This window comes from Stenella coeruleoalba (assembly GCF_951394435.1).
Source record: "Stenella coeruleoalba genome assembly, chromosome: 3".
Lineage (NCBI taxonomy): Eukaryota > Metazoa > Chordata > Mammalia > Artiodactyla > Delphinidae > Stenella > Stenella coeruleoalba.
This window is the reverse complement of record NC_137148.1, coordinates 29949050-29962261: the sequence shown is the minus strand read 5'-3', so window position 1 is coordinate 29962261 and position 13212 is coordinate 29949050. Positions and strand designations below refer to the sequence as shown.

At 41.0% G+C, this 13212-nt stretch overlaps 1 protein-coding gene across 2 annotated transcripts in view; it reads right to left on the bottom strand.

Moving 5' to 3' along the window:
• Positions 1–13212, bottom strand: part of SLC1A3 (solute carrier family 1 member 3) — a 75497-nt gene that overhangs the window by 46399 nt on the left and 15886 nt on the right. Inside the window, exons 1-2 of one of the 2 annotated variants that reach the window (XM_079918746.1) lie at positions 8094–8124; positions 7647–7748 (exon numbers count right to left, since the gene is read on the bottom strand). Coding sequence is in view for 1 of the 2 variants with exons in the window: in XM_079918745.1 (XP_079774871.1) it covers positions 8094–8231 (138 nt within the window). In the remaining variant the exon portion in view is untranslated. Of the gene's footprint in view, positions 1–7646; positions 7749–8093; positions 8232–13212 lie in introns of those variants that run through there. The other variant, XM_079918745.1, reaches the window with a different exon arrangement.

Here is a 13212-nt window from a genome sequence, read left to right as displayed (position 1 = left end):
GGCAACAGTCCGACTGTAGTACTTTTCAGAGTCAGAAGAACTTTGGAAAAAACAAACATACAATGCTATGTGTGCACAGACCCATATTCATATTGTGCTATAATGAAAAACTGTGTTCCCAGATTTCATAGCATCGACATTTTATTGCATTATCTCCTACTAGATAGAGACGCATCGTGCTCTCTGGAAGCATTGGTAATTAATGTAAAGCACTGGTAGAGAAGTTTATACAACAAACGGAAAGAAAGTAAAGAGCTTGGTTGGCAACACTTTCTTTAAGTGACTGACAACTCTTGGTGTGTGTGGGGGTGTGTGTGTGTGTAGAACATTAAAGAAACATGAAACAAGTTAAAATCGTCTTAAAATATTATTCCTGTCTTATGTGTTCTTTGCTTTTAGAAACATAATGAAGTATCTCGTATTTGCTTCAAAATAATCCAGTGGTGGGAAGGAGTATAGGTGGGGGAGAGGGTCCGGGGGTATAATAGATGACACAAGATTGTGTGTGTGTGTGTGTGTTTATTCCCCCCCCCACCCCCCCCCCCCCACCCAACAGCACTGACAGGTCCTGGTAATATAAATATCATCTCAACAGGTTGGATCTAGGAGGCCTACAATCAGCTTGCCATCATGCTCTTACAGAATTCTTTCTAAATGATTAGCCAGGAGCTTCTTCTGACTTGTTTACTTGTCCCCAGCACCACAGAGCTCAGACACTGGCCTCCCTTCATCCAGTGCCCTGTGAGAGGAAACCCCCTTGGTAATTTAGGGGAAGTTTCTTCCCTCTGAGGAAAACTCAGATGGAAACTCAAGTAATTGTTTAAAAAATTAAATAGAAAGACAGCAAAACCTATTTCCCCATACGAGGGAGTGCAGGAAATGGACATTTGAAAGCAGTACTAACTGATAATGTAGATGTTGCTGGGTTAGCAAAACAAGTGCAATTACGGGTAGTGCGCTGGCCTCCAGCCTGGGGATCTGGGGTTATTACAAAGATCTCCATGAAGAAGCTAAAAAGAAGATTATCTTGCCTAGAGAAATAAATCTGCACAAACATAAGGCTTGAGAACCTAGATTCTACCCAGACTCAGAATCGGCTGGATCATTCCAGCAGATCAATCCTTCAGCAGAGAATACCGTCACCCCAAAGCCTTCTTTCTGCTTATCATGAAATACTCACTAAACACGGAACAGAGGGAAGATGGCGTACTGTCCCCTGCAGACATACAACCCATGGCATTGCCACAGAAAGCCTTGTCTGGCTACAGAACCTTCTCTCTTTCTCTCTATCTCTATGTCTGTCTCTTTCTGCTGGTAGAAACTCCAGCATCTTTTTACTTGGCTTTATGGGACACACAGAAGTCTTTTGTAATGGAATGCAGGTTCCTAGTCATTCCCAAGGTGAGCAGTTCTCCTAGCAGAAGTCCATTCAAATCAAAGTCCATAGACTGGGTGTCTGTGTGGGTCCTTAAGCACAAATCTCCAGTCAGAATTCATCAGGATCCATCATTGCTCTACTGAAAACCATTATCACATCAGCAGAAGAAAAGCATCTCTTTCCAACACGGCCCACAGACCTGTAGTTCCACAGTAGTTTGAAAGAAATCACCAAATTGGTAACATAGGGGAAAAAAATCTTATTTTTCTTAGAGAATAATTTAATTTTAAAAGAAGTTTTAACTTTTTCTTTCTTGTTAATTTTATTAAAGAAACTTTCAAAAATGTCTTACAAACCAGAACCGATCAAAACCACAGGCTACATTGAAGCTGCTGAAATTCACAGATAAAAATTCCCAGGAATTCCCTGGCAGTCCAGTGGTTAAGACTCCGTGCTTTCACTGCTGAGGGCCTGGGTTCAATCCCTGGTTGGGTAACTAAGATCCCACAAGCCGTGTGGCCAAAAAAAAAAAAAATCCCAGCTCACAGAACCCCAAGCCTTCTGGAAAGTCAAATCTCACACAAAGCCTTGAGCCTGGGGCTTCTGATCTTTCAATTCAAGAACTGTTCCATTTTTACCACAAAAGTTTTTCCATACACGTTCAATTCTGAGGGGTTAGGTTAGCACAGGCTGAACCCCTCTGAGCCAGTGGTTTGTTGCAGCTGACCCAACCCCAGCTGGTATTAGCAGAGGATTGGTTCCTGGTGACTCTCCCTACCCAGTCACGTGACACCTGGAGCTCTGGGTTCAATTCTGAGGAAACAATGGGATTCAGGAGAGGGCAACCCAGTTGGTAAGGGGCCTAGAAGGACTGGGCACATGAGAAGAACTGGGAGAGAAATTCTAGGCTGTGCTCAGATGCCCTCTTGAAACTGGCTGAAGAACTGTGCTCCGTGGGGCACAATTAGCACCACTAGGTGGACCTCGCAGGAGACAAGTGCAACTCAAGTTCGGACCACCTAAGCATGAAACTTTCAGGAGGCAGCTGATGGCCACCTTCCGGGGTGCTGGAGAGGGGGGCTCCTGTCCTGGGCGTCGGGATGCATAGCGTCACCTCTCTCTGCCTTCCAGTTTGGACAGCCTCAGTCTCCTGCCTCTCCTTCTGAAAGCTGAGTGGCTCTGCTCTGAAACGGAAAGTTTCTGTGACTGAAACCCTGTTAGGTGCCTCTTCCCTCTGACTTCCCATCTGTGAGGCTATGTTCCCCGGGGTTACTTTTGCTGGGAACGTCACGGGGCACCCCCCTCTGGCTCTTACCGTGTTTAACGGTGAGCCAGGTGTGAGGAAAGCAACAACAAGCTGCTGACTGGGGAGCCTGAAAACTGGAGACTCAGGAAGAGGAATGGCCTGATACTCAGTCCCTACTTTGTCCTCCACTGGGCTCTTCTTCCCTGGGTCACTGTTCCCGTGACGCTGCAATCATGAGTCTATCTCCCAACCAAACTCTGAACTCCTTGAGGTCAGGGGTCTTGTCTTCCTCATTTGGGACCCTCAGGTCCTAGAAAAGTGGCTGGTACGTAAAAAAGCTCAACAAGTGCTTAGTGAATGAGATTGTCTGCGACAGAATGGTAGACATTTTCTGGGACAGCTAGACTTAAATAAATTTGTCTATGCTTTACCAAAACCCAAATCCACTAAAAATAAATAAAAAGCATTTAATTTCCCAGATTTCCTTTCTATAGGATGCAAAAAAGCCGGGTGATCTCTTTAGCCCTCAGATGGGTCTTCCCATTAGATCTTACAACCTCTCCCTCTAGAGGGATGTTATTTAGCCTCCCTTCCCACGTTTGTAAACAGATGGAGATAGAAAATAAAGCGGGGCCAATGGTTGGCTTCAAATGAGCTGGGCTGAAGCTGCTTTCTCGGTACCTTGTTTCCAGGCTGCCATGAAGTGTGTTCGAGTGTTGAGACAGACTCAGTTTGTCAACGTTTTGATTAGCCGCTTTCGGCATGTGAGCAGCACGTGGAATTTGCTGCCCTGTGGATTCCAGGGTGCCACACACTGGGGCTAAGTTTCTCAGGAAAGACCGGGCAGTTGTATAACCAATGATAATATTTAGAATTATGCAGCTGTGATAAGGTCATCCCATCCCTCACTGCAGGGCAAAAACCAATCCCTTCCAGTAGAGAGGAAGGAATTTTCCTGTGCTGTTACTCCACTACTCATGGTTTCTTTAATTTACCTTTAATAGGAAACTGATAGCTGTAAGGATCACAGACATACGAGACGTGAGGAATCTGGAGGCTTAGTTACATGCCCCTGAACTGAAGCTCTCTTCTTCTTCTAGAATTTTCACTTATACAATGTGGACCAGGACAGCTCTCACTGCTGCTACTCTGACTGCCGATAACTACCATTAATTGAGCACATACTGTGTGCCAGGCATAACTCCTCAGAACAACAGACCCATGACATAGGTACCATTAACACCTTCGTTTTACAGAGAATGAAAAGGAGGCCCAAAGAAACTCCTCCCTACCCGAGATGGATATTTTTTTTCCCTCCTTCAATGAAATGTATGTGTGGGGGAAGAAAGGAAAGAAATCTACAGTCCCTTTTCTTGTACATAGATGCCTGGGGTATTTCACAAAGGCCTCAGCTATATCCCTGAGTCATGACAATGAATAGTTTAAAATATTAAATTTTTCTCGTGTGATTTTGGCTTTCATTTTTGCAAGGCCTTCACAAACCTTTCACATGTCCAAATACTAAGAATTGCCTAGCTCATTTTTTGCCCTCTTGTGTTTAAGGGAATGACAAAATTTTAGATTATTTTTATTGTAACTGTCATTTCTCTGACACTAAGGGCCATACTTTGAGGTACGCCATTTATTGTCTGTACTTTTATCTTCTCAGGTAAGAGAGCCTTTTGCTGAGTGTAGCTTGTTGGCTTCAACTACAGTTAAGTCCCACATTCCATTGAGTTCATTGGTCTATAGATTTGGAAGATGTTTGTCAAAGGGGATGCGTCCCCCTTCCAGAAAACTGGAGACACGGAGGATTCCTTTCGAGGTAAGTGATTGAGAAGGAAGGCACACTTAGAATGAGAAAAGAAGAAAGCACTAGTTTTCTGAAAAAATTCCAAAGTAAGGAGGAGGTGATGGTTACGTCTACACAGAGCAACCTGAAATGGAGTTTACTTATTATCTAGTGAATTTCATCAGGGTTAAGTCAGCCGAGCCAACTCATAATTCTGGCATGAAATATCTAGTCTGGCTTCTTATCTTGACCAAATCAATAGAAATTGGTGCCAATCCCCTATTTTATTGTGCGGTATGTTGGCATACAAGTATTCTTCTTGTTCAAAAAAATAGGTACTTGAGTGAAAATCTAGCCATTAGGCTTTCTCCAGCTTCTCTCTGGCAGCTTCTGGAATGCTAATACACACCAAGGATGTTTGGAAGGATTGAAAATTTCAAATGCAGAAAAAGGAGAACATGGCTTACAGGGGGTCTAGTGCCACAATTCACCAACAGGGATGTTCCAACTATGAAAACGTAACTTCAGTGTCTCAGAGTTTAAATGTGATTAAATGTACAGAACCTTCTAAAACAAAATGCCAAATGGAAATAACGCAATAAGGGCTTCATGCATTTCAGCTTCTGTCTGCACAGACCCTGGGACTTTTGAACTTAAGAGTGCTGAGTTCTCGTGTTCCTGTCGGGCGCAGAAAAGGCCAACGTGGCTAGGACACAACGTGGTAATACGCAGAAGGTGGAGGAGAAGTTTTCCAACAGTTATTTGTTTAGTAGACAATAAATGTGGTGTTCAGTAGCTGATTCCATGTTGAGTTAAGCTTCGATATGGAACTGCCAACAGTGGAATGAGGCAACATATGAAACCCAGAGATAGCCTGATGGGAGCACAAATCTATCAGTGCATTTCTTATAATTAATAGCACTGACGCTGAAACCTGAGTTCCAATATTGGTAGCCCAAGGGATGGACTGAGCCTGCAGATGTTAATTATGTCAATGTTTGAAAATCTGGGTTCTTATCAATTTTTGGATTTCTGGATTCTTTTGAAAAATTGGAAGATCTGGCCCTTGCTGACACATGGCAACAATTGGCTGGAGCTGATAGTTTTCAGGTCACAATCTTGCCTCCCTTTGTCTACGCTATTCTGCAGCGGGTCACTTTCCATTTATCATCACACTCATCTCTGTTACCTTTCCTGTCAAAGAGAAATATTTCTCTGTATCCATGACTCTACTAAGTAGGAAAACAGAAAGTAGCCTGAAAGGGCAGCTTCATGTATATACGTCGCCCGCTTGGCCACTGGAGGCATCTGAGTTTGCTTTTCCATTCTAAAATAGTGGACCCTGACTTTGTTGTCTCCCAGCACATTCTCCAATAATGCTTCCCAACACATACAGGGATCCCCTGGGGTGTGTGTACTTTGCATAGGTCTCCCCCCGCCCCCCCCCCCCATTCACACTGAGTCACACCCTGCTTTGGTTTAGAATTCCTGTACTTAAAACCATGAAAGAAATTCTTATGGAATCTATCACTCATTCCAGTTGATCATGAATATCTAAATGACCATGTAGCTTGGAAATTATTCCTTTGAGACCAACACCTTAAAAAGATCTTTGGCAAGCTAAATTAAGCCACTTCTCTTAACAGTCCTGGAAAAGAGCTGACACTCTTTTAATGGTCCCTAGTGGCAGCATTCCCAACTTGCAATTAGGTTACATTTTAAAAGTTCATTTTATACTGGTTGTTTGCAGCTTATAATTCCTTTCTCTTTAACACCAATATTATAAATGTTGATAATTTCTCCAAGGTTTACGCACAATTTCTTTTTAACCATGCAGAGGGATTGCATCATAGTGGGTTATCTTTTTTCCCAGAAAAATTACTCAACGAAAGCTCTTATTCCTTCAACAAAGTTGATGTATTAAGTATTAGAAAATACCAGGAAATTCCACTTCAAATAACTGTTAACTCGGATTGCTACTAAAGGGAGCTAATATTTCCTCTAGTTGTACCAAACGAGGGCTTTCCTCTTATAAAACCCACTGTAGCACAGTGGGACTTTCAGCACAATTGCCAGAAAGCAGAAACCTCTAAACACTGTTCTCACCCTTGAAGAGACAGTATAAAGGAACCCAAAACCCCACAGTTTGCATCCAGAAAAACTGCAGGTACTCAATTCAGACTCCAGCCAGTAGGGATGGTGGGAAGGGACTCCCTGTACCATTAAACAAAATAGTGGATGTGAGTTCTGTCCTCTAAGTGCTTCTGCAAGAACTTGTTTCCCAGGAAAATGGCAGCACATAGATAATGAGGATGTGCCCTCACGTCAGCATGAATTTAGCTTCTCTGATAAGAATCGTGGCCGCTGTGATTACCTCTGGTCAGCAATGGGCCAGGCCAGTTTCAAAAACAAGTGCCCCAAATCATTCTGTCTACTTGATTGTTTTATGGGCACCTCATCCTCCAATGGAAGCTTTATGTACATGCAATCACTTGTTTGAAGACCTGAACAAGTAGAAGCCAGCAGAGATCTGCAAGGCGCTGAAAAAAAAACAAACTGACATAGTTTCTGTCCAAGTAATGGCCAGCCCTCCAAGGCATAGAGCAGTCAGAATCTTGCCCCAAGACTTTTGAGTTGTCCTATGTTGTTCTTATTACACAGAGATCTTGAAAGGCGATTATAAATATCCTTGAGAACTCCCTGGGCGGGGGGGGAGAGATGCTCGGAGCCACAGAACGATCTGCCTAAGGGTCGGCAGTAAGCCAAAGACGGAAGAAAAAACAGGGCCAGTAATACCTGAGTTCTGGGTTTTAGCTACAAACTCAGAAACCATCCTGCTGGGGCAGTGTCTATGGACATTCCTTCTCCAAGTCAGAGATGTGCTGTGGGGAAAGAGAAGAGTTTTCTAAAACTTCTTGGTTCTGTTTGTATTCTCCAATCACAGGTACCAGTGACTCTTCAACCATTTCCCATGCAGGCGTAAATCGTTATTTCGCGTTCATAGAAAATAAGAATCCTATCCTGCAAAGCTTCCGTGCCTTGAAAATCCAAGTGTCAACTGACAAAATATCTGGATGGGGAAAATCTCCCACCCCCTCCCCATTCTCCCACCAGCGTAAAAGGCAACGGGGGTGGGGGACAATGGAGAAGGGAACGAAATCATGCGGGTTCACCAGGAAAAGATACAGTGTTGGTGGCAGCAGAGTTGGTGAGTGTGTTGTGGGCATTACCTCTTGATGAGGCTTCCAAGAAGGCTCCCGCTCAAGTCGTGGTGGCTCTGAGAACAAGCATTCTTGCATCAATAGCTAATAGGCTGTCCAACCAGATGTTATCTGGGTGGGATAAGAGGGTGAGAAAACAGACCTGTTGTACGCTGTTGTCAACTACATCGCTGTGGGCAGAGAAGGCTGGTTGTGTAGTGTTTAGCAGTGCGCCTCTTTTGTAGTGAGGCAGACCAGATTACGTGGCGGTTCAAATCCGTTTCCTCTTGTGATTGGTAAAATACGAGAGTTATAATCATTCATGCATTACTAAAGCCTCCTTTCCATCATTTTGAAGGGACTTTTATTTTCTAGAACAGAGCATGCATCCAGCAGAAACCTAAAGCGTTTGTTTTTCTAAGCGATCTTTTGCAATAAGCACACATGAAAAAAACAGAACAAAACTGCATAGGGTACCTGTGACGAGACTGGAGATGATTAGTGGTAACACCAGCATCTGTAACATCCTCATCAGAAGTTCCCCGGGAAAGGAGAAGTATTTGACTTCCCGGTAGCTCATTTTGTATGGTCGGAGGGTAAATCCAAGGATTGTACCTGCAGGAGAAAAAACAAAAACAAAACAAAGAAGAAAAGTTGAGTCTTTTTCGAAACTGTAACAATCGTAGAAAAATAAGCAAGCATTTGGCCGACTATCACTCCTGTCTAAGGAGACTCGATTTATTTAAGCAGCAAATATTTGTGCCACTTTGGAGCAAGGGGTGTGCCTGTCTTTTCAATCATAGTCTGGAAGGGTCTGGCTGAATTCAGGGCTTCGAGTAGGACTTAGAGAAAAAATGTTCCTGGTCTTAGCAAATGAAAAATTTCTTTGTCTAACTTGCATGCAGGGGAACCAGTTTTGACATGGCCCAGGACACAGTCATAAAGGGGGCATATCTAGGACACAAATCACGTATCCACACACAAGGCAATATAGGAAAAAAAAAAAAAGGCTTATTATAATGAAGTTCTTTTGTAACAACAGATGTTAGAACGGCTGGCATAACCACTTATAAAGGGTAGTGTACTTTTATTTTTTACAATTAAAAAAAAACTCCTCTTGCTCACACTGTTAATCCATTTTCATCATCTCCCTCTCTACACACCACACCTTCTGTCTACATGGCCCCGATATTGCCTTGGCAACTATATTGTACAGACTTGCTAGTTGCTGGCAAAAGAAGACTACAAAATTAGCAGAGACTTTTTCCAAAAGTTTTCCCTGAAAACTTAGGGGATAATAAGGGAAAGAGAAAGCAATTTTCCTCTTAATTTGATTCTGCTCCTGGAACTTCAAAAAATATTTAAATGATTAACTCTATAGGTAAATCAACTTATGCTTGGTACCTTTGGAAATGTTCAGAAATTAACAGATGTACTGAATAATTTACTCCTTCTCCCCTTTCCCTAATAAACTTTCTTTGCCCCCCCCAAATTTTCTTATTCCATTATTGTAAATATTTTCAAAAATTTTACTAAACCATGTGAGTTATAGAGAAGTACTGAGTAGTCTAGAGGCTAGAGGTTGGGGGAGGAGAGAGAATACTGTGTAGACACGAGTTTTTCCAAAGGAAGCAAGCAGTCCTTTAAGGAAACTGAACCATCCTAACTTCTTATGAAATGAGACACAAAGTTCATTTCAACTGTTACTGCAACTCCAATTTCAATTCTTGGATTCCCGCAACATGAAGTATCCATTCTTTGATTACATACCGTGATATCCCAATTACGAGTTGAATCTACATGACTAGAAAATCCAGCTGACCCTGTTTTCAAGACCTTCAGAAAAATATTTATTGCGTTTTCCCAATGTAACAGTAATATGTTCGGGAGAGAAAAGTTGATTTGGAAAATGTAGAAAAGAGGAAGCAAAAGCCTGCCTTTATTGGTTCTACCATTTAAATAGCAAATAGCTAATACTGACTGAGCTCTCTCTATCTGCCAGGCATTGTTGTTAGTGCTTTACCTGTATTAGTATCAATATATTTAATCCTCACAAAACTCCCAGGACATAGGTACTAATTTACCACCAATTTACTGATGGAGAAATCTAATAACAGTGAAGTTAAAACATGCCCAATTTCAACAGCTCTTCCATATCAAAGTCAAATAGCCGTCCATTCAAGTGGCAGAGCTGGGATTGAAACCCAGGCAGTTTGGACCCAGATCTCACATTCTTGACTACTTTTCATACTTCCTGTCTTTTCAGTAGAGCAAAGACAACTACTGTTAGTGCTTCCCTGAGCTTCTTTCCAGAATGTTCTCTCACAGAGTTAAATACACAGAGATCACGCAGACTATACTTTTCCATATATAGTCACCATAAACATCACTTTTAAGCCTCATGATAGCAGATCCAGTGATTGTATCAAAATTTACTTACTACCATTTTTGTTGTTGAACACTTGGTTGTTTCGCAGTTTTTACTTTTATGAAAAACACCATTATGAATATATGAAGGCTGGTTTTTACCTAGAGATATTTTGTTTAGTGTAGTTCAGGGAAAGGGAACCAGTGCATTAAAGAATCTGGTTACCAGCTGTGGGGAGGAGAGAAATAGGTGAGGGAGATTAAGAGGTATAAACTTGCAGTTACAGAATAAATGAGTCATGGGTATGAAACGTACAGTGTGGGGAATATAGTCAATAATTATGTAATATCTTTGTAGAATGACAAATGGTAACTAGACTTATCATGAAGATCATTTGGAAATGTATAGAGACATGGAATCACTATGTTGTACACCAGGAACTAACATAGTGTTGTAGGTCAATTATACTTCAAAAACAAACAAACTCATAGAGATCAGAATTGTGGTTACAAGAGGGGGGGTGTGTGGGGAAAGGAATTGGATAAGGCAGTCAAAAGGTATAAACTTCCAGTTATAAGACAAATAAGTACTAGGGATGTAATGGACAACATGATGAATTAACACTGCTGTACGTTGTATATGAAAGCTGTTGGGAATTCCCTGGTGGTCCAGGGGTTAGGACTCCGTGTTTCCACTGCAGGGGGCATGGGTTCAATCACTGGTCGATGGACTTTCACTAAACTTTTTGTGATAATCATTTCATGATGTATGCAAGTCAAATCATTATGCAGTACATCTTTGTGTGTGTGTGTGTGTGTGTGTGTGTTGTTGTTGTTTTTTTTTTTTAGCCGAGCTGCAAGACTTGCGGGATCTTTGTTCCCAGACCAGGGATTGAACCCGGGCCCTCAGCAGTGAAAGCTCAGAGTCCTAACCACCGGGCTGCCAGGGAATTCCCATGCTGTACATCTTAAACTTATACAGTGCTGTATGTCAATTACACCTCAATAAAACTGGAAGAAAAAAAAATAAAGCATATGACTACCTCAATTCATGTTATCAAATTGCTTTCCCAGTGGATTGGCCCAGCAGTTTAATACCCCATTAGTGAATGAGAAGACTTTATTTACCATATCTCTAGGAATGGAATATTATCATAAAAACTTGTTAAAAGAAGCAGAATTTTTGAATGAGTAAATAGTCTGTATATTAGTTTTCTTTTGAATTTACTTAATATCTGATGACCATTCCTCCTAATTGTATTTTCACCAGTCATTTACTAAATCCTGATAGTTGAAGAGTTTATGTATGTGTGTGTATATTTGGTATAGATTCTTTATATAATAGAGATAATTACCCTTTGCCTATGTTTAAAATAATATTTGCTATAGTTTTTTTCTAATTTGCTTGCCATATATTATTACTTAAAATATACAGGTGTTCTACAAATAATGTCTACACATCTTTTTTATTAAGTGATTTCTTCAAGAGTCATAAACTTTAATTTCCCTCACCCTCCCAAGCTTGAGAAATCTTCAATACACTTTTCCTTTTTCGATAGTTTGCTTGGTTTTAAAATCTTAAATCTTTAATCTCCCTGGAACTCTGTTTGGGGTAAGGTATTTAATTTCAATTCTCAGTGTACATTATTCAATACAACAGTATTAACAGCACATAGGAATTATAAAAAGCTCTGGTTATATCTGGTTCTTTCCTACTTGTTCATATAAAGGTCAAGTTACTAAAATCTGTGCTTTATCTTATAATAAGTATGCAAGGAATAAAATAAATATTATAAAGTTTACTTCCAATCAAATGTATTTTCACTGGCATTGGTTATGTTTTGTGACTTTTATTTACATGCATTAAAACGTTTGTCATTCAATTGTAACAAAAAATATGCACAGTAAGCCCAAGAAACTCATTTTGGTCTTCTGGAATTTGACCATACCAAGCTAGTAGGAATTTTAGATATCCTTCAAATAACAATTTAAGAACAAGCTTGGTTTTACAAGACCCTTTCTAAATACAGTTTTAGAAATGTATTTACTCACGTACAACAATATTTTCAAGGGTGGGTAGGATCCTGCCTAGTCCAGAAATACCCATTTAAATTATAATTCAGAAAAAATTGGTAAGATAGCTGCTCTACTAATGATACAGAGCAACAGAAAGACAGTCAAGGAGGCAAAGTCTCAAGAGGTGGTGAAATTTTTCATCTGTCTCCTTCCAGTCAAGATGGTCTTGCTTGGAAGTGTAGTCCTGGCATCTACCCTAGAATGTCTCTGTTTCTTTACCGTCTCCAATACAGAAACCACATTTTCTAAAAGCTCTTTTTTATAGTAGGAACTGCAGAAAGATGACATCATTTATTTATAAGGGATAGTTTTAAGTCAAGTGCTTTGAAGAGACGGGATGTTTAGAGTGATAGCACATTGCAAATACACTTTGAATCCGTTTTGTCCCTGACTGTGCTTTGGTTTATTTACTGTCTCTGGGTTTATCAAGCGAGCCATTTCTACGCTTAGGAAAGATTATGTGGGGAAGGGCAATTTTTATTGAGCTCTTACTATGTGTTAATGGTGGTGTGATCCTCATCACAACTTCATGAGGTAGGTATTATCATATCTATTTTAAAGATGAATATGTTGATACTCAGGAGTTAGTTAACTTGCTCAAGGTTACAGAGCTAGTAAGTGGTTGACCCGGGGGCTTCCAAACAAAAGCCAGTGCTCTTTCTACTAGCTTGCTTGAAGACAATTCTCAAATGCACCTGGCCTTCAGCATCTCTAACCCCCCAAATCGTAGAAGCACTTGAGTACTAACCTTGGATCTGCTAGAGATGTCCCAGAGGCACCTTCGGAACCTTCCACAGGTCCACTTACTTTTTGAGGATCCCACAATATGGTTATCAGTATCAAGTCACTGTTTAAAGTGGTTACACCAAGTCCCTTTTCATGGAATTATTTAACTAAATGTATATAGAATTTATTAATTAAAGTAGCCTGCCTTTTCCCTCCAGTGCACACATTTTAATCCTTGGAAACCATCAGTAACAAAGGTGGGAAAGACATTAAATGAAAACATGCTTCAGGTTCTCATGCTTAATGACAACAGCTAACAGTCTTCAGCACATGCAAGATGCCAAGTTCTCACAAGCACAGATGCCATGGAAGCCAGGACTGGTACTACCCATATCTCACAGATGGAGAACCAGTCACTGACAAAGTA